Below are 21,133 nucleotides of genomic sequence, written 5' to 3'. Positions count from 1 at the left end.
ATCTTTGGTACAGGGAGTAAGGGAACACACGTTGGTTCCTAGTCTAGTTCATCAACCGCTCCTTCCTGTCTTGAAGCAGTCCAGACCAGGCCTAGCGAGGAGGTGTGCAGCGTTTCAGGGAACGCCCAGCCCCTAAACGGAGAACTTGAATCAATTTTGGATGCTTTGCTGAGTTCCAGGAAGGGAGCCGAGGTCAGCAGCGCCCATCTCCCTCCCGCAGATGGACCGGCAGATTTTGGCAGAATTTCAAGATGACCTGATTCTTACTGGCAACCACTGTGATGCCAACCGCAATATGGAAAGCAAAACAGGGGGATGGATGAGCTGGACAGAGCAAGCGGCTGGAACACAGGGAAGCTGCCTTGCACTGAGTCAGGCCGCTGTACCATCTACCTTAGTCTTGTCTACACTGACCGGCAGTAGCTGAAATATACTCGGAGTCAAGAGTGGATTTCATGCTCTTTATTCAGCTCATAGTAGTAAGGAAGAATGGAAGTTCCCCCCAGAATGTCTGCTTTATATACATTATTTACACAATGGGTCCCACGTGATTGGCTAATTCCGGGATTCTCCTGTAGGCCAATCAGGTTGTGGATTCACTTCCACCTGGAACTGGATTGGGTGGCTCCTGTGGACCAATCAGACTGCTGCATTCTGGGTCCTATTGTTCTAGGACCAATCAAACTGCTGCATTCTGAATCCTATTGTTCTAGGACCAATCAGACTTCTGCATTCTGAATCCTATTGTTCTAGGACCAATCAGATTGCTGCATTTTGGATCCTATTCAACTCAGTACATAACAGTAGCTCTCCAGTATTTCGCACGCACTACTGGGCATGTGGCCCTCTCCCAGAGACTTGACCAAGGGCAAATATGGTCCTTGGGTCACAGGGTTAGCCGCCCTGGTGTAAACACTTAGGCTGTGTACCCGCGATGCTTTAAAGCACATTCTTTCCCTCAAAGGACTCTGGGTACTGGAGTTTACCCCTCACAGAGCTCCAGTTCCCAGCAAGCCTTAAACCACACTTCCCAGAAACCTTTGAGGGAAAGAGCGTCCTTCGAATGTGTTTTAAACGTACAGCATGTAGGATGACTTGGTGAATTTCACCCCATGGCTCACAATTCTTACAGCTTCTGGGAGATGCACCTGGCACCATCGCTGCCTGTAGATAACTACTCATCAGCTGCCAGTCTTGAGGTGCCAGGCTAGGCCTTTTTGCCCGCTCAGGCCTTTGGTTAATTAATATTGTCTCCTATGGTGGGGACTGTCTTTTAGTGGGCTGGGTAGGAGGACTTGTCTTCATCGATACGTTACTGGATAAGCTTTTTAGGTCTTTGTTGTTTTCAAACGTTTTCACGGTTTTAAATTGCTTCCGCGCATTACAGTTTACCTCGTCAAATCACTTGGAGATTTTATTTTATTTCGTACAAGGCAATGGATACGTGTTAATAACAATAATAATTAAAAACACCAGTGCCATACTCCAGAATGAATAAAAGAATATAAATTGAATAAGGACCAAAGAGAGATGGAGGCTGTGTTATTAATACGTCTCCTGTGGATTTTGTTTTGCTAATTAGCAGCCCCACTGAGCCACTTCGAGGATTGGGGAAGGCTGCTTTGGGAAAAAGTGATTAATCTTTTATTCTCCTGCCCTTCCCCCTGCACACATTACCCCTGAACCTGCAACTAGATGTGTGAGGAGGGAGAACATAAGAAGATCACAAGATCCCTGCTGGATCAGACCAATGACCCTTCTAGTCCAGCATCCTGTTCTCACAGCGACCACCAAGATGCCTTTGACAGGAAGAGTCCAATAGCCTTTGACAGGAAGAGATAAGGCCATAGCTGTCAACTTTTCCCTTTTCCTACGAGGAATCCTATTCGGAATAAGGGAATTTCCCTTTTAAAAAGGGAAACATTGACAGCTATGGATAAGGCACTTGATGAAGGGCCCTTGCAGAATCCAACCAGGGGGAGCTGGATTTTGTCATACTCGCTTGATTCAAGATCCACATGGCAAATGTTTTTTAGGATCCTCGCTTAGATTCCTGTCTACTGCAGACACATGCACAGATGAAGACATTGTTGAACAACTTGGCTACTTTGCAATGTGCTTAAAATAAATAAATAAATCAGCAGCTGTGAAGTTAGTAGCACCGCTAGAGGGCTCCACAACTCTATTCATCTTTGGTCTGCCCTCCAGAAGGTTTTCTTTTTTGCAGGAGGGATATTGGAACTTCTGAGTTTGCACAGTTAAAAGTGGATTGAAATGCTCTGTCCCTCTAGCGCAACAAGTCCACTTAGGAAACGAACAAACGAAAGAATGTGACAGAGAAATGTATTGGGAAATGTGGGTGGAATGAATGATTAAAGGAAGATACATTAATACCCTGCAAGCAAATCAGGATATATCCTTCTTGTCATATAACCACCCTGTAAACAAATCAGAACAAAGCCTCAGTGAAGAATGGACACAATCTAACCCTTGCATGAACTTTGTGCAAGTGAATAAGAACCAAGGCTTAATAAATTGGACATATGAAGAGACCCTCAAAAGGGTTAGGGCAGATCCGCAACATTCATTCGAAGCACATTAATTCACATTAATACTGTTCACCTGGGTGAAAACTATCTGGTCAGCCTTTTCTTTGTTTAAGAAATTATTTGAAACTTCTGTTGTCTCTCCTAATCCTATTTGGCTTTATGGGTTTGACTTCCCTTCCTAGACAATTTAATCTCTCTCCTTTTCTCTTTCTCCCTGATGGTGTTAAGTTTTCCCTTCTCCTTTTGTCTCAGACCCGATGTGTCTTCTCAATTCCTGTACAACGCCTGGCACATACGAGGTGTTTTACAAATAATACGTGAGCTCAGTTAGGCACTACCTCTGAGCAAATAATCTGAGCATCCTCCTTCCACTAAGCTCCACCCACACACTGAGACTCCACCCACATCTCCCCAGGCTCCTCCCCTGAGCCTCAGAAGACCTGGCAAAGCCACTCCTACTTGCACCCACCAGATCAATGGCCGACAGTGACCTGCTTAGTATATACCCAGCAACATGCAGAGAGCAGCTGCTAATCGTGCTTAGCATTACTAAGGGCTTAAGTGTCCAATTAGCGTTAGCTTTTTTTCATTTTTGCTTGCTGGAGAAGTTTAATGACATGTGACTAGCAGCAGGTTGCCACTCTAGAAAAGTCATTGGGGGAAGTCAATGGTTTGTTTTCCTTTTTACTGTTTATATTGTTAATTTGTAGGATTTAGATTTGTTTTTTTATATGCTTGTTTTTGTGTTTGGTGTATTGTTATTTTTTGTAGTTGTGTGGAAAATACTAATAAAATTTACTATTAAATAAATAAATAAAAAGGAAAGTCATCCCTTTAGAGAGAGAGAGAGTCTGTAGCATAAAGGAACTGGGGGAGAGACATAGGTCAGTGGTACAACATGCGCCTAGCATGTAGAAGGTCCCAGGTTCAATCCCTGGCCTCATTCCCAGCAAGGGCAGGGAAGGTACCCACTCTGAAGCCTTAAGAGAGCCAGTGTGGTGTAGTGGTTAAGAGCAGTGGACTCGTAATCTGGGGAACCGGGTTCGCTTCCCCGCTCCTCCACATGCAGCTGCTGGGTGACCTTGGGCTAGTCACACTTCTCTGAAGTCTCTCAGCCCCACTCACCTCACAGAGTGTTTGTTGTGGGGGAGGAAGGGAAAGGAGATTGTTAGCCACTTTGAGACTCCTGAGGGTGGTGATAAAGCGGGATATCAAATCCAAACTCTTCTTCTTCTTAAGAGAACTGCTGCCAGTCAGTGTAGACAATATTGAGCTTGGTGGACAATACTGAGCTCGGTTTGATTTGGTATACAGCAGCTTTCTATGTTCCAAACTGATACCGGTAGTTTGGGAGGGAGGTGAATGCTTATTGAGAAGACAGCGGTTTAGGGAACGGTACAAACCATTGCATTGTTACTCAGAATATTCCATAGTACAGTGGTGCTTCAGGTTACATATGCTTCAGGTTACAGACTCCGCTAACCCAGAAATATTATCTCGGTTTAAGAACTTTGCTTTAGGATGAGAACAGAAATAGTGCGGCAGCAACAGGAAACCCCATTAGCTAAAGTGGTGCTTCAGATTAAGAACAGTTTCAGGTTAAGTATGGACCTCCGGAACGAATTAAGTACTTAACCCGAGGTACCACTGTAAATGTGTTTAGGACTCTCTATTAAAGAGAGTGACAGGTAGACATTCTGATCATGGGCGTAGCCAGGATTTTTGATGGTGGAGGCAGGCTTTTGTTAGGGGGACAGAACCTCAGATTTGTATTTATTTGGGTGGGGGGCAGCTGCCCCCCTTGGCTACACCCATGATTCCTATCAATCCTGTTGCTATTACAATGAATATACCTGTGGATTTAGGACCTCCAATGAGTCATTCCAGCTCACGAGTCCCTGCTGCCCAAGACAGCTAAGCAGGTGCCTTACTCTGCTGGGCCGACATTTTGCCAGCGCAAAGGGCATAGAAGCTACACAGAGCTCTTCCACAAGCCTACCATGTTCCTGCCCAACAAAGAGTTCTGTTGGATTCCAAAGCTTTCGTCTTCTCCTTTCTTAAGATGGATTAGTCAAAGGTTAGGGCCAATAGACAAGATTTGTCTATTCACAACAAATATTGCCTTCATTGATCAAACAACAGTTCCTTCCACACTTGGCATTTTGTCTGGAATTGCCATCCTGAACTTGCTCACTTTTTATTAACAACCAGAGGGCTTAAAGACTTAACTTGCAAACAGGCCATTTGCAACAATTTGTTTATTTGTCAGATTTCACCAGGAAAGGGTAAATCTGGATTAGAAGGGGATATGTGTGAAATACAGATAAGCGTTTTTATGCCAAACATGCCATAAGGATCATGCAAAAAATAAATAAATGCACATCTGAGGAGCAACCATCCCATAATAGAGCCCCTCGGTTGTTCCCAGTCTGTTGTATTTCAGGTTCTTCTTGTGTGGCTCACTTCTCCCCAACCCCACGACTTGATTTGTGGCAATTAATTCGCAATAAAGCACAACTGCAGCATCAGCCTGTCCACTGTGGTCAGGCAAAACTCTACTGAGGTTTCAAAGGTCCTAGTGTAGTAATGTCCTGATTGCCCCGTCTGCCCTGTTGATTGCTTCCTTTCAGGGTGGCTGGGGATTAATCAATTGCCCCTTAATTAATCAGTTCTTGTTCCCTGTGGGGAGGAAACTTTAATTACTGATGTCATCCTCCCCACCCCACCCTCTTTCAATGGCAAAGTTGATAAATGAAATAGCAGGATTTTACAATCAAAGGGGGAGGGATGAAAGAAGAGAGGAAGTCAGAAATTAACGCTCCCCCGAAAGGTGAACAGAAACTGACTAATTATGTGGCAATTAAGGAGCAGTGAGATGCAATCAATCATTTATCCCATCCCTACACGGAAGGGAAGCTGATAAAAGTAACAGAAGCTGAAAGGAGGAAGCTTCTAATTAAGTTCTTTGGAGACTTTGCTGAACGCAACTTATTTCTGAGCAAACATTAGATATGGGCTTTGGCAGAAGCACTGCTGTAGAAAATAGCGCTATATTAAGTGCATTGCAAAACCAGCCATTTAATTCCACTTCCAGTCGATGGTGGAAATGCAGTGTATCAGCAGCACCAAAGTATGTAACGTGGAAGCCACCGACTAACTGCGCTAGGGGACAAGAAGGAAATTATTGCCTTTTCCTCCCTTTATGTGACTTGGCTCACTGCCGTGAGTTAGCTCAAGTTATTTCCTATGGAAGCAACTTTCTGCAGTGTGCCAACTCTCGGTGGCGTGCTGTGGTCCAGGCTGTGTTATGCGGCCCTACGGTTGCCTAGCAACTCGGATGTGCTTTCCCACAACCCCTTGCAAGTGGCAAAATGGCTGCCCAGGGAAACAGCACAAGGGGAAGACATGTGGGGAGGAAAGAGGGTGATACAGGCAGAGGGGCCCGAGTATAAGGGGCGAGGGAGTAAGAGCACAATTGCAGGATGAGGTACACAGCTGCAAGGCAGGTGAATGAAGAAACGGCAAACTCAGACTCCATGTAGGTTGTTCTGGTGGCCGAGGCCAGCCCTGACATTTGGAAATATTTGCCCCAGCGCTTTTGTTGTCTTGCAAAATGAACCCCAAACCACAAGCATCACTGGGAATAAAGAATAAGTTTGCCAATACCAGCAAATACCAAGCATGGTTTTCCTGCCTTTGACCTATTTTGAAAAGATGATGCTCCCTACGGGAGGGCCGAATTAAAAAATAACATGAAATTTAAGGTTTCCACCCATCCAACCAAAATGCTATACAGACCCTTAACCCCCACCTGAGGCATTTAAAGGGTATGGAATGCTGAAACCCAGGACTGGAGGGAAACATTATCAAAGACACAATCCCAAATATTTTCATGTTTTCATAATAATTGTTATATCAGGTTTATTAACAGTCACCCAACTGGTCATCTGGGGCGAGTAAAGCTTATTGCAGGGGACCAGGCTGGAAAGGGATGTATTACTATTCTAGGAGTTTGCCTAGGAAAGCTTTCCTTGCCAGAGCCTGTTCCATGTTTGAAATGGTATCTGGAATTTTAACAGCTGAACATGAATACCTTTCAATGACAAACTGTATCAGTGGTGGTTGGGCACCTCTGCGCAAGGAGCTGTACTGAGTGAGAAGTCATGCCGTGTAACAGGGGGGAAGGAGCATTTGAGCACAAATATCCCTGCCAGCATTTTGCTAGGGAAATCCAGTAGGTTAGGAGGATGGCAGATTTATAATCCACCTAATCTGATCTCTCTTGCAGATCCTATCCCCTGCATTCTAAAACCTCTTTCTCTGCCTCACTAATCTTGACTTCTGAAGTGATCCTGGCACAGTAACCCTGCGAAAACAAGCTGGGGAAATTTCCACCCAAGCCATTCTCATATGCTGAGAATGTAGAGGTGAAAAACAGATAATAACAATTAAAAAAAAATCAGTGAAACTGGATTTGAAGTGTGTGTGTGTGTGTGTGTGTGTGTGTGTGTGTGTGTGTGACTGGAAATCTGAATCTGTATTTATTTCCATTCTGAATCAAGGCACTTCAAGGGGAGGGAAGAAATTAACTTCATTATCACTTCATTTCACGGTAACTCCACAATACAATAAAAATTCTTTCTTTTCTTTCTTTCTTTCTTTCTTTCTTTCTTTCTTTCTTTCCTTCTTTCCTTCTTTCCTTCTTTCTTTCTTTCTTTCTTTCTTTCTTTCTTTCTTTCTTTCTTTCTTTCTTTCTCCCCCCCTCTCTCTCTGTGTGTAACTGCTTGCTGCATATATTGCAGCCATGAACCCCCTAAACAGATTTGTCACCTGCCCCAAATCCTCTTTTCTGAAAACCCCCCAGATGTCTGTCGCTATGCAGTGCCCTAAGGAAACCGCTCTGCACATCCTCAAAGAAAGCTCTTCCTTCCTCCCAGCCTCCATTCCTCTGCAAAGCTGAGCCCCGACACTGAAAACAGGTTCTAGGGCAAAACCCTATACTTCAGACTAAGCCCCAGAGCTTAGACACAGAACCACTGAGCTACACGCATGCAGGCAATTTGGTTTGAAGAGGGGGAAGGGGAAAAGAGGTGGACTGGGGGGAGGGAGGGGAAAACAACAAACCAGTAGATTTTAATCTGCGAGCGATTGCAAGAAAACCCAGGGAAAAAATGGGAAGGACTCTCTCCCCCCGCAGCATGAGAGAGATGCCGCTGGCCTGCCACTCAGACACGATTGCGGCGCAGAGCAGTGTGGTTACTCGAGTTCATTGACTGCCAGTAACCTCCGCCTGCCTTGAGCTCAGCTGCTGCAAATCTAACTCAGCTCCGGCAATGCCAGGGAGGGCATCCTTCTCGGCAAGGTTTGCTTTCTCTTCGTCTTCCTTTCAGCCAAGACCAGGGTCTGGTTGCTGGGGCCTGATCCCCCAGAAAGAAAGAGCACCCCCCCAAACCTTTCACAGAACAGTAGGGATGGTTTCCTCCACCCCCTCCTTCCCCAGGGGCTCTGCACTAATCCAGACAAGGGTCTTTGCTTGCAGCTAGGGGAGTCTGCCATCAGTGCAACTCAGACGTTCTGCATGCATACTGCAGTGTGCAGGAATCACAATCCCGGATGAAGGGTTGAAGCTCAGCGGTTTTGCATGCAAAAAATTCCAGGTCCAGTCCTCAACATCTTCAGAGAGGGTTGGGAATTCTCCCTGCCTGAGAACATGGGTAGGCAAACTAAGGCCCGGGGGCCGGATCCGGCCCAATCGCCTTCTAAATCTAGCCCACGGGTGGTCCGGGAATCAGCATGTTTTTACAAGAGTAGAATGTGTCCTTTTATTTAAAATGCATCTCTGGGTTATTTGTGGGGCATAGGAATTCGTTCTCCTCCCCCCTCAACCACTGTCCCTCAGACCTTGTGAGGGGCTGGACTATATTTTGAAAAGAAAAGAAAGAGAAAAACAAATTCCTATGCCCCACAAATAACCCAGAGATGCATTTTAAATAAAAGGACACATTCTACTCATGTAAAAACACGCTGATTCCCAAACCGTCTGCTGGCCAGATTTAGAAGGTGATTGGGCCGCATCTGGCCCACGGGCCTTAGGTTGCCTACCCCTGGCTTGAATCATAGAATTGTAGAGTTGGAAAGAACCACAAGGGTCATCTAGTCCAACCCCTGCAATACAGGAATCCTTTGCCCAACATGGGGCTCGAACCCAGTGGTTAAGAGCGGTGGACTCGTAATCTGGGGAACCGGGTTCGCTTCCCCGCTCCTCCACATGCAGCTGCTGGGTGACCTTGGGCTAGTCACACTTCTCTGAAGTCTCTCAGCCTCACTCACCTCACAGAGTGTTTGTTGTGGGGGAGGAAGGGAAAGGAGAATGTTAGCCGCCTTGAGACTCCTTCGGGTAGTGATAAAGCGGGATATCAAATCCAATCCCTGAGATTGAGAGTCTTCTGCTCTACTGACTGAGCTGTCAGGGCGCAGTCAGTGGACTTCTCCTAGGAACGCAGGGACATGTCCTGATTCAAACCCATTGGCCCACCAAGTTCAATATTGCCTACACTAACCGGCAGCACCTCTCCAGGGTTTCAGACCAGGGAGTATCTCCCAGCCCTAACCTGGAGTTGCCAGGGATTGAACCTGCAACCTTTTCCATGCAAACCAGATGCTCTACACCTGTGCTATGGCCTTTGCCCTAAAAAGCAACACAGCACAGCATGGACAAGGGGGGTCATACAACCGTCAAGGCAAGCACAGGCAAGCTTTTTACACAAAACGCAAATTATTCCCACCAGCCTTCTCGCCTTAGGGATGGTGTGCAGGAAGGGGTCAAATTTCTCCCAGATAACTTGACCCGGGCTAGGGGGAGAGAGGGGACCCAGCTGACGCTCAGCATTTATCAGGGGCAGTGGAGGAAGCCGCTTCTTGAAGGGCTCCACAAAGTCAATCCCAAGTAGGATTAACCTGGATCTTACTGGCTTAAGGCAGAGCCAAACTCCTTTGGGCTCAGCAGATAGAGAACTGGCCGCTGTCTATCAAGCCATCCCTTCCCTCTTCCCTAAAGCTGAAGCAATGGAATAAACATTCGGGGACAGGGAGGGGGGAACCACGGAGTGCAGGATTGTGCAAGCTGTGACCTGCCAAGCCAAAGGCAGCCTGTCACTGTCAGCCACTGAGGCAACTTCCTTACTGCTCTATTGTCTGCAGTCCTGGATGAGTGGCCAAGCCAAAAGGGCAATCAAAGCCCTGGTTGGGGTACCGTGCGTGGCTAGCAAGCACATTTGATGGGGTCGCCTATGCAAGTGGATAAGGATTAACAGGTGGTTCCCCAGAACGACATGCTTCTGAATAGAGTGCGCGCACACATGCACACTTTGGGCACTTCCCTGGTGGTGCTACCCTGCTCTTTAGCACTGAATTGGAGTAAACGGCAACCGGGTTTTCCATGGATTGCTGTGTGTTCTGATTAAGCGCTATAGAGCAGGCTTTTGGGGGATGGGGACAGCGGGGAAAAGACAAAACCTCTTGGACCTGTGCTTTTTAAGCATGGGACAAGCAGAAGTGTTGACGAATCCTCAGTGGCAGACCATCTGTTTGGCATTCAGAAGATGCCAGCATGGCTGAAACCCTGGAAAGTAGCTGTCTGGTCTGCGTAGACAATACCGAGCTATATGGAACAATAGTCTGACTCTGGTTGCATTTGCCCCATACATTCAAAGCACAAGGCTTCACCCCTCCCCCCCAAAAAATAGAATAATGGGAACTACAGTTTGCCCCATGGAGCTTTGATTCCCACCCACTCCCCTTGGCAAACTACAGTGCACAGGATTCTTTGGGAGAAATCATACGCTTTCAATGTACAGTGTGGATGTGACCTCTGTATAAGTCAGCTTCCTATGCGCCCAATGACCCCTTCCTTGAGCTCAGCACCCTTTGGCGCTGCCCCATGCTGGCGTGCTCTCGACCTTATGCTTTCCCAAAGAAAACGCCTTCTTTTGGGGGCTTTGCTTTGGGGGGGAGGCTGGTGATTGGCATTCCATGCAGAGGAGCTAATTAAGGCAGGCCACCACCTCCCACCTGCCATAACCCTCCCCCGGCTTTCTGCAGCACTGATTTATATGCGCGGAGCAACGGTGCCGCCTACGCAGGATCAGGCTCCCCAGAGAGCTCAGAGAAAGAGAGGGAAAGATGCCCGTGGCTGGGGCAGGAAACAGATGCTAAATTTATCTCCTTATCGTCACGTGTTCTTGCCTGGCATCAAGGCCTCCGATCTTCGGGGAGACGGAGCAGAACAAGGCATGCCTTCAGGTGGGGAGTCCCCATCCCAGAGGCAGAATTCCTGCCTCTGGAACTTCATGGGATGTGGGACCTCTCTCACCATGTGGGGTGTGCAAAAATACCAGAGCCCTGTGTAGGAACAGGGGTCAGGTGGATCAAAGGCTGGGGACCTGTAGCGCTCCATCTCTGTTCATGGAGGAGAAGGCTATCGGTGGCTGCTAGTCAGGATGGAGATATTCTGCCTCCGTGGCCACTGGCAGAAATGCTTCTGAATACCAGTCAATGGGATGCTCAGGTCCTGCTTGCGGGTTTCCCAGCACCCTTAACAGACTACAGCTCCCAGGATCCTTTGGGCAAAAGCCATAGCTTTGAAAGTGGCATCATGGTTCTTTAAATGTGTAATGTACATGGAGTGTAGCTTCTTTTAACAAGGCACACCAAGGATGGAATTCAGGGACCTCCTGCGTGCAAAACAAGGGTCTCTGCTCCCCAAACGGTTGGCTAAATGGCAAAGGAGGAACAAGCTGATAGTTTTGGACTTGGGACACATAATCATCTGGCTGAGTTTCCCAACCACTCTGGGTGGCTTCCAATCAAGTGTTAAAAACAATACACATGAGAACATTAGAAGAGATTTGTAGCAGGATCAAACCAAAGGGGCCATTTAGGAGAAGGGGGATGGCTCAGTGGTAGACCACCTGCCTTGTGCACAGAAGGTGCCATGTTCAATCCTCTGCATCTCCAGGCAGGTATGGGAAAGACCCTTGTCTGAATGCCTGGAGAGCTGCTGCCAGTCAGTGCAGGCAACACTGAGGTAGATGGACAAATGGTCTGATAGGAAGTGTCCTATGTTCCTCATAGAGCATTCCCCCCCCCATGGCCAACCATTGTGGCAAGCCCATAGGCAGAATATGAGCTCAACTGACCTCTCTAACAGTTGCTGATCATAGAACTGTAGCGTTAGAAGGGACCCGAGGATCATCTAGTCCAACCCCTGCAAGGCAGGAACCTGGCCCACAGCCATCCCTGGCTGGGCTCGAACCACCAACCTCCCAGTTGACAGCCAGATGTGCGACCCATTGTGCCACAGGAGGGCATGGTGCTTCTAATACTAGAGGTGATGCAGCTGCCGTTGGTCATTACTGATAGCCTTACCCTCCACGAATTTGTCTAATCCCCTTTAAAATTATCTAATCCCCCTTGAAAGCTACCCCACATTGACAGCCATTGCTACATCTTGGGGTAGCAAATTCTACAGCTTCCCTATGCGCTGAGAGAAGAAGGCCTTCCTTTAGTCTGTCCTGAGTCTCCTATCCTTCGGTTTCATTGGATGGATCCCATTGGATTTTATCATCATCATCATCATCATCATCATCATCATCTCACCCTTCACCCTGAGGTCCCGAGATAGGTTAAAAGATGAAAAGTGCTATGCACTGAACCAGCCATTTCAGCTACTGGATAGGCTACAGTCCACCTCTATGATTTGATTTACTTAGTAGTAAGTCTCACTGAGTTCAGTGGGATTTATTCCCAAGTTAAGTGTGCACAAGATGGCAGCTTTAATTGCCAACAACCTTGTTTACGAAAGCTAATATAGACACTGGAGTTGGCAGGTAGGTGATAGCTAAGGTCTTGTAAGGCTTGCTTGCAAGACCTTAGATTCAAGCTATCAAGCAAATCCATCAAAGTGTCTAAATTCTCTCATCACCTAGGTTGCTGTCTTCTTTCCCAGAAAGCTGGGCAAGAGACGAGCGGGTTTTACAAGGGAGAATAATGTCTCTAATTGCTGTTGAACCTTCACAAAGATCTCCTTTCTCGGAGGGTTCCAAAAGTGAGCAGCTTTTGCCAATCCCCCACACACACCTCACCACCCTCAGTTTCTAGTCCCTTCTCTTTTCATTGCACATAAGGAACCATCCCTCGATTTCAGAAGTTCAGGTGAAAGTGCTGATGCTTATGTAGCCAAAAATGGTACTACCCATGCTCAACTGGTTTAAAGAAAAAACAGGATTTGGAAAAAAAGCAAACAAACCCGCAATAAAACTATAGGGCAGGCATGTCCAAATCCAGCCCACCAATCAGTTTAATCTGGTCCCTGTGGCAGTTTATTCCCTGGGGTAAAATCCTAAAAAATCCCTAAACAACCTCAAAAAGGTCAACAACTTTGGTCGGCCCCCACGGCCCTTCATTCATCAAATTTGGCCCTCTTTGAAAAAAGATTGGACAGGGAGAAGACCCCAAGGCAGGAACGCCAAAACAGCAGTTCAGTGAGGATTTAGCATGCTTGGTGGGCATGCAATGCTGACTGACTTATGGGGCAGGGGGGTGGATAGGAGTGTCATGGAGCACAACTAATGGGAACACTCCATGCTGCAACATTTTGTTGCAGGTCTTCTTTCCTATATCACTCAAGCAAACACTGAAGCCTCCCAGTTTGCATTCAGGAAGAAAGAGAAGACAAGAAATATGTCCTAACTAGCCGGTGAGCAGGCCAGGCTGTTCCTGTGACTCAGAGGCAGATGTAGCTTAGTTTGGTACATTAGTCACAATCCTCCACACGCTTCTTCCCATTATATTCCTGCTTAAGAGGGATGCCAGCAAATCACATCTATGCACACGCATGTACACGTGCAGATGTGTGCATGTGTGTGCATAGATGTTTGCACGCGCAGAGCCACGAGGGGCCATGGAAGGAGAGACTTAGAGGAAAAGCAGCGGGCCCTGATTCACACGTGTGCACAAAAGCCGGGAGAGCATCCTACCTCTCTTCCGCCACCAGGAGCCCTCCCGGACGGAATACGACAGGTCGACAAACTCAATGTCCACAGCTGAGCGCTTGGGCAAGTGGGAGAACCGTTGGGCTTCCGTGATGTGGTTCTCCACCTTCTTCAGGTGGGTGGTCAGGAGGGGAGCATCCTGCGAGCCGGAATTGCACACCGTGTCCTCCAGGGCGATGGAGACGCATGCAGGGTCAAGGCTCTTCTCGGCCATCGCCACTGAACTGCAGAAAAAGGGATGGAGGCATCAGGAAGCTGTTGGGCTAGAAGTGTCTCACTCACTCACTCTCTTACGAAATCCAGAACATGAGCCCATAAGAGGAGCCTGGCTGCTGGATCAGGCCAATGGCCCATCTCGTCCAGCATCCTGTTCTCACAGTGGCCACTCAGATGCCCATGGGAAACCCACAAGAAGGCCCTGAGTGCAACAGCGCTCTCCCCTAGCCAGCTATAAATATTTCACAGTAACAGCAAGGTAATGAATAAGTCTCTTGGGTTGGGCACTTCCATGCTGTGTTGGTTAATTCTTGTTCCCACCTCCTGTTCTTAGACAGAGGACCTAACTCTTGACAGCTCTTCATCCCTGGATTCTACATCTACATAAGAAGAATGTAGAAAAGAGGAAACTGAGAGGAGACATGATAGTCACCTTCAAATATCTCACATGGAAGAGGGAGTGAGCTTGTTTCCTCCTGCTCTGGAGAGTAGGACCCAAACTAATGGATTCAAGTTGCAAGAAGGGAGATTCTGATTTTTTTCTTCAAAGTTGCCCAAGTTAGTGACCATTGCTGCCCCTTGTGGAAGCGACTTCCATAGTTTAAGCGTGGACAAAGGCTTCCTCCTGTCAGTCCAGCGTTCAGCTTCGCTGGATGTTCCTGACATCTTTGTGACCAGAGATGGTGAAGACTGATTGCCTTGCACCCCTGAGCTATGGGCCATCTTTCCTCCCTGCACAGAGACACCTGCTTGCTCCTATGGCCTCCCCCGCCCCCCATCCCTTGGAGCACCGAGGTCTGAAAGCCAGCAGTCACTTACTTCGTGTTTCAATAATGCATAGGCCTCCTATTATTATTCTTTCTACTGACTCCTGGGCCCAGCTCCTAGGCTGAGGCAGCAGAACAGAAATGGTCTCCTGCCTCCCATTGTGTCCCCAATTCCCCCCCTGACCCCGCCTCCAGGCATCATAATCTCCTCTCTGCCAGCTAGGGAAAAGAGCAAGAGGAGAGCATTGGCCATTTTTTTTTGCAGAGAAATAACCAAGAGGGTATGCTGTGACCTACCAAAGGTCCCAAGGAAGTCCATAGCTCCCCCTTATCGCTTTGAAAACATCTTGCCCTCGACACAGAGGCAGGGCTTCTCCTAAATCAGGGAGGAAAACCTAAGACCCAAATGCAGCTATCCAGGCCTTTTCGCCTGGCCCTTGGAGTATTCTCCTTTTCCCAGGCACAGCCCATCTTGACCTGACCTCACAGAACCCAGAAAACAAACTGGCAAAGGGCAGGGCAAAAACTAGACAGCAGGCATTAAAAATATTCCAGTGATTCCATACCTGCCAACATTTCTCTGATGAAAATAGGGATGTCCCATTCCATACTGATAATTTTACTACAGTGGTGCCCCGCAAGACGAATGCCTCGCAAGACGGAAAACTCGCTAGACGAAAGAGTTTTCCGTTTTGGAGGTGCTTCGCAAAACGAATTTCCTATGGGCTTGCTTCGCAAGACGACAATGTCTTGCGAGTTCCTGCGGGTTTTTTCCCCTCCCCCCTTTTTCTAAGCCGCTAAGCCGCTTATCAGCTGATCCGATCAGCAGATAAGCCGCTAAAAGCCGCTAAAAGCCGCTAATAGCGCAAATCCGCTAATCCGTCAATGGGCTTGCTTCGCAAGACGAAAAAACCGCTAGACGAAGAGAATCACAGAACAGATTCTTTTCGTCTTGCGAGGCACCACTGTATATTTATACCCCACACATCTTACTGGGTTGCGCCAGCTACTCTGGGCAGCTTCCAACATATATAAGAACATAATGAAACATTAAACATTTAAAAAACAACTTCCCTATACAGGATTGCCATCCGATAACTCCATACCCTCCAAAAATTATCCAATGAAAATAGGAACATCCTACCATACGCTCTAACATTTCTCCAGTGAAAAGAGGGACATCCTAAGGGAAGGTGGGACATTCCAGGATCAAATCAGAAACCGGGGTGGCTTTTCTAAATCAGGGACGTCCCTGGAAAATAGGAACACTTGGAGGGTCTGTGATTCAAAGCTTGGGGAAACATCCTTCTTCTTGTGGGCTTCTCCCAAGTGGGCTGGTGGAAGAGTAATGGAGCAGTATATTCTTCCTCTGGCAGCCTGCATGAAATACCATGCATTCACCTGCATGCAATTTCTGGTCGCCTGTGGTGACCAAGTGAGCTGTTAGATATAAGGCTGGCATAAGGTGAAGAGCACAGCGATCATTCGTATTAGAAGCGGAGTGTTACAAAGGTGCACCTATTTTTTAGTCTTCAAAATTGATATACCGCTTAACCGGGGGGGGGGGGGATCTATAAGTGGTTTACAGAAAACGACATAAAATATTCATTAAAACAGACTTTAAAGCAGCAAACACAATAAAATGATCGATATATAGATTAAAATCGACATTAACAAAATAAACAAACCTAGGCAATAAAGTTACATGTCTGGGTAGGCTTGCCTAAACCAAAAAGGGTTTTAGCAGGTGTCAAAATCAATGAAGCAAAGGCACTTGCCTAATCTCAATCGGCAGGGGGTTCCAAAGAACTGGTGCTGCCACATTAAAGTACTGAGTTGATCTTGGTTGGCATCTGAGAACCACTGAGTGGAGGAGCCCCAGTCAACGCCCAGCCGCACAAGAGCAATTTGGACCCAGGTGCCTGAAAGATCGTTCCATTGCCGGGCTGTTGTGCAATTGCGTCTGGAGTCTGCAAGCGTATGACCAAAAGGCTCCACAGCCTTCGCCCTTCATTCCCACCACCCTTCCTGTTCCCTCCAGCACCCGAGAGAGATTTCGTAGATAAAGAAGAGGCAAAACCAGCCTCAAAGGAAAACTGTTGAACAATTCCCATAGATTGCAGCCACAGCAGAAAATCAAGCCTAGCCTGCGCCAACAGCCAGCCTCCATCCTTGCTATGAATCGAACGCAGAGCTGGCCACTCAAATCCAGGGGCAAAGCAAGAAAGAAAAGGTGCCACAATGGAAGAAGCCATAGTGCAGGAACAGGGTGCACGGTGCAGCGGAGAAGGTGTGCAAGCAAGGCAGGCTAGGGTGGTACAGTCAGCTCTTACCATCAGCTCTCAAGGCAAAGCATCAAAAATGCTTGGCTGCAGGTAGGCAAGCCACAAGAACTGGCCTCCTCTCCCTGTTCTGGAAGCTTGCATTTCAAAACGGACCCTACAGGGTAATAATAAGCAGAGAGCTGGACAGGTTTCTGGGGAAGTGTGCACCCGTGGGTGGGCAGAAGAATGCCGGTGGGAGCCTCCTCTTCTCCCTCCCCCCCCTCTGGGCTCAGCCCACTCTGCTCCCTTGCAATTCTTTAACCCACATTTCTGATCACTGCAGTTTCCTGTGCAGTACGGAGGCACAGAGAAGTAAGCAGCCTCGTTTTGGGGGCTGGGCTGGCACCTGTCCTTGACATCAGAAGCGCCACAAGGCGCTGTCTATTTCTCCCAGTGTCCTTTTCCTTCCCTCCCCCACCAATAAATAAATAAAACATAATCAAGATCTGCCCCCGGCCTCAATACAAAAGCATCCATACCACAAACGCACATTTTTCTTAGTCTAAATATTCCTTAGAGGAGGGCAGAAATGCCACTGAAATGGGGTGAGAAGTGTGGGTTGGTCTCCTAAAGACCCTCTCTCCCCACAGGTTTCAAACCACATGTGATCATGTTTCAGGGATTTCTTTTATTTCTGGTTAAGCCAGCAAATGGTGTTAAAATGCATTGCTTATTTGCAATCTGATCTCGGATCTATTCAAGAACAGGCCAGTTGGCCTTTTCCTGTAAATCTTGCCTGCTCTTTACTGAAAACTCATCAATTTCCCCACCCCGTGGAATCCCAAAACAGTACCCCCTAGAGGAGGGGCAGCTATGGATTTTGGACACCTCTTCCCAATTTTCCCTCTGCATTTGAGATATTTCACAAGTGAAGCCTGGCTCTTTGCATGGTTCCTGGGAAGACAAGTTCCACCAAGATCACTGGGGGCTTCCAAAAACATGCAAATGATCCGGTAGCGATAATCTTTAGATAATCCAAATATTGAAATCCCTTCGGGTGAAGTGATAGTTGGGAGTTGCAAGCCTCATTCCTCTAGTCAAATTTTCTTTTTAATGGCTTCCAGTTGAGGCAATTATTTGAAAACAAAACAAATGAAGTTCTGAAGGCATTTTTAGGGCATCAGAATTGCTTGTCTTCTGGGTTTGGGTGGGATATTTTATATGTGATAATAATAATAAATAATAATAATAATAATAATAATAATAATAATAATAATAACAACAAAAAAACAACCCTTTTAAACCAGCTTAATGCAGCCATTATAATCACACATTTCCACTACCCCTTCCCACAATCTTCCAAAATTACAGGATGGGAAGTTGATGTTTGTGTGTGTTAAAGAGAGAGAGAAAAATTCTGGCAAATTAAAATGCACTCCCACCCCTGAAGCTCATCTCAGTCTTTCCTGATGCTACCAGAATGAATTCCCTTTCCAGGACTGAGAATTCCATCCTCATTCTCTTCTCTCCACCTGCCTCCCCAAATTTGCTGCATCCCAAAAGAGCATCCTGCAGAGAAGGCAACTCTTAGACCAACTCAGGCCATAAATCCTCTCCCCCCCCCACTGCCCCGCCCCCCCCCACATCGAACACACAAGGACCTTCTAATAGGAATGCCAAAAAGTTTGCTGCACTAGAGATGGGGGGGGCGGTGGCGGGGGGGGGGAGGAGGAGCAGTCTCTCCACCTGCGCTATCCAGAAAGGACAGGCAAGCTGGTCCTCGATTTCACCTTGATTTCAAAATTTATTATTATTATTAATCTCCCCCCCAAAAAAACCCCTTCTTCCTTGCCCCACCTCCCCCCCTATAAGTGAGGGGGAGGGCTTCTCATGCACACACCCCAGAGTCACTGATCTCAGTGCCACACCAACATCAGCCTCAGTTCAAGCAATGCATGGAGGGGACGGACACCCCCAATAATAAAAGGGCTCGATTTTCAGCAGGGAAGAGGGAGGGGAGGGTGTCAAAAGATGCTGCCTACTTCATCTCTCCCCCCCCCCACCCACACCTTAGTTCAGACTCACCTCGCTCTCTTCTCTTCCTTTTTATTGCTGGCTCAGCTCCCTCGCGTCTGGATGTGATGGACAGCAGGCTCCCCTTTTCTGCTGGGGTGCTCGGGGCTTTTGGGTCCTGCCTGCCGCCACCCCCCAAGCTGCAGACATGTGGGGTGGGTGGGTGCTGGCGTCTTCTTCTTCTTCTCTCTTCCACCCTCCCTCTTCTCTTTGCAGCAGCAGCGGTCCCCCCCCCCCTCCTTTTGGAGACAAAAGGGAAAGGATGCTGAGGAATGGACGGAGATCCTGGGCTCTCCTCTCTCTCTCTTCCCAAAGGATGCTCTGCTGCGAAGGGCTGGGCAGGGCAAGGACCAGCCGGCTGCCAAGTAGTGACTGCAGAGCAGACCGAGAGAGGGCAGCTCTCAGCTCCTGCAGCCGTCCTTCTCCATCCTCTCAGAGGAAGGTGGTGGTGGGGCTTGGGCTTGGGGGGGGGGAGACGCCAGCCAGCCAGCCCCCCCTGCTCCCCACTTCTCCTCAGCCAAGCAGCAGCCCCCTAGCAGCCCCTCTGCCCCGGCTGGTAGTGGGGAGGGCTCCTCTCTGCTCCATCAGCCCGACGCCGCCGGCTCCTCCGTCTCTCCAGGTTCATCCCCTCCTTGCTGAATGTCACAAGCACCAGCTAGCAGGGCGGGCCGGAGGTGGGGGGAGAGAGGGAGGGATTGCTGGGCCGGGCTTTCCAGGCAGGTTTCTGCTTTCCCAGCCAGCATAACAGCTTCCCTTAAAGGGACCAGCCGGCTGTGCTCTTAAAAGTGGAAGGCTGGTGGAGGAAGAGGAGGAGGAGGAAGGAAAAAAAGCATCATGCCAAGAACTGCAGCCCGGCAGGCCCCCGGGACACGCTCCCTCCTCGAGGGGGCGCTCCTGCTGCTCCCACAAAAACCCCAGCAAGCTGCTAGTTCTCTGCAGAGAGGGCTAGAACGTTTCCCCTGGCCTCCACTTTTTAAATAACAGCTCTCTCTTTTTTTTTAGCTTGTCATTGATTTAAATTATTTTCTGAATGTTTTTAACAGGTGGTTGGGGAAACCCAGCCAGATGGGTGGTATAAATAATAAAATTAATATTGTTGTTGTTATTATTCTTATTGATGGTTATATTGTTATACTGGTGATTATATTGTTGGATGCCGTCTTGTATTTCTCCTCTGGCAACTCCTGCAGCCAAGATGATATCAGGTGTATTGCTTTCCTTTCCTTTGGACCACATCCGTCTTATCGTCTTATCATCTTGGTCATACACGCTGCCCAGGCTTGCCCTGGAAAGGTCAACTTTGATGCTGCTAATGCAGCAAAAACAATGCAGGAGCGAGTTACCAGTCTCTGCAGCCACAGCAGCAGCTGTGATTCTCCAAAGGTTTGACTTCATTGTCTCTAGAGAGAGAGGAGGATGCCCATTCTTTTTGTAAACTGCTTTGAGATTTGGTTCTCTTTTTGTCTTTTTCAAGACTCAGTATATACATTTTGTGAAATCAAACGAAATAAATGTGATATTATTTCTTACCCTCCCTTCACCATGAGGTGCCAGCATGGATTAGAACCATTTAAAAATAAAGTAAAATACAATATTAAAAACAGCAGTCAGCCCTAAAAGCTCCTAAAAGCAAGAAAAAACTCTCCAGTTGGCTGCAGTGATAGGGAAAATGTGGTTGGAATCCCAGCAGCCCTTGCAGCTAGCATGGCCAAGGGGGTGCTGGGAGTTGTAGTCCCACAACATTCTAGAGTAGGCATGTCCAAAGTCTGGCTCCTATTGCTGAAAGCAGGTAACCAGCAGGAAATGCTTCAGCTCAGCCTTTGCACTGTTGACTGAACACCTCCTGCTGTGCAGATAATGGAGAAAGCTCGTAAATCGTATCCCTTCTGGCATCCTGACCAACTCTATTACGCTGGTGTAAACCCTGGTGCACCAGAAGCCCAGAATAGCAGCAAATAAAATCCGCTCATATGTCAGCAACCGATAAGACTTGTCAACTAGTTCTTCCAAAGTCTTCCTAAATTATAAAGCTCCAAAATACAGGCCAAAAGAGAGCAGGTCTGGGAAGAGCGAGGCATACAATGGGCACCACCGGTGAAAAGGCCCTGCTCCATGTAGCTCCTGCCCTGTCATTTGATAGGGTGCCCACTTGTCCTCCTTCCTGACATGGAAGTTCCCAACAGCTGTTAATCAAGCAAGGAAGCACACAGGTC

The 21,133-nt window shown here is 47.8% G+C and overlaps 1 protein-coding gene across 3 annotated transcripts in view; it reads right to left on the bottom strand.

The window, feature by feature from the left end:
• The window catches only part of ABCG4 (ATP binding cassette subfamily G member 4), a 40,056-nt gene extending 20,336 nt beyond the window's left edge, over positions 1-19,720 (bottom strand). For 2 of the 3 annotated variants that reach the window (XM_081172561.1, XM_081172562.1), the window contains exons 1-2: positions 18,933-19,720; positions 13,586-13,824 (exon numbers count right to left, since the gene is read on the bottom strand). In XM_081172561.1, coding sequence (XP_081028687.1) covers positions 13,586-13,814 — 229 coding nt within the window. In that variant the 5' untranslated portion in view covers positions 13,815-13,824; positions 18,933-19,720. The remainder of the gene's footprint in view (positions 1-13,585; positions 13,825-18,932) is intronic. The other variant, XM_081172560.1, reaches the window with a different exon arrangement.
• Positions 19,721-21,133: the final 1,413 nt, after the last annotated feature.

This window comes from Podarcis bocagei (assembly GCF_964188305.1).
Source record: "Podarcis bocagei genome assembly, chromosome: 15".
Taxonomy (NCBI): Eukaryota; Metazoa; Chordata; class Lepidosauria; order Squamata; family Lacertidae; genus Podarcis; species Podarcis bocagei.
This window is presented reverse-complemented; position numbering and strand designations above follow the sequence as displayed.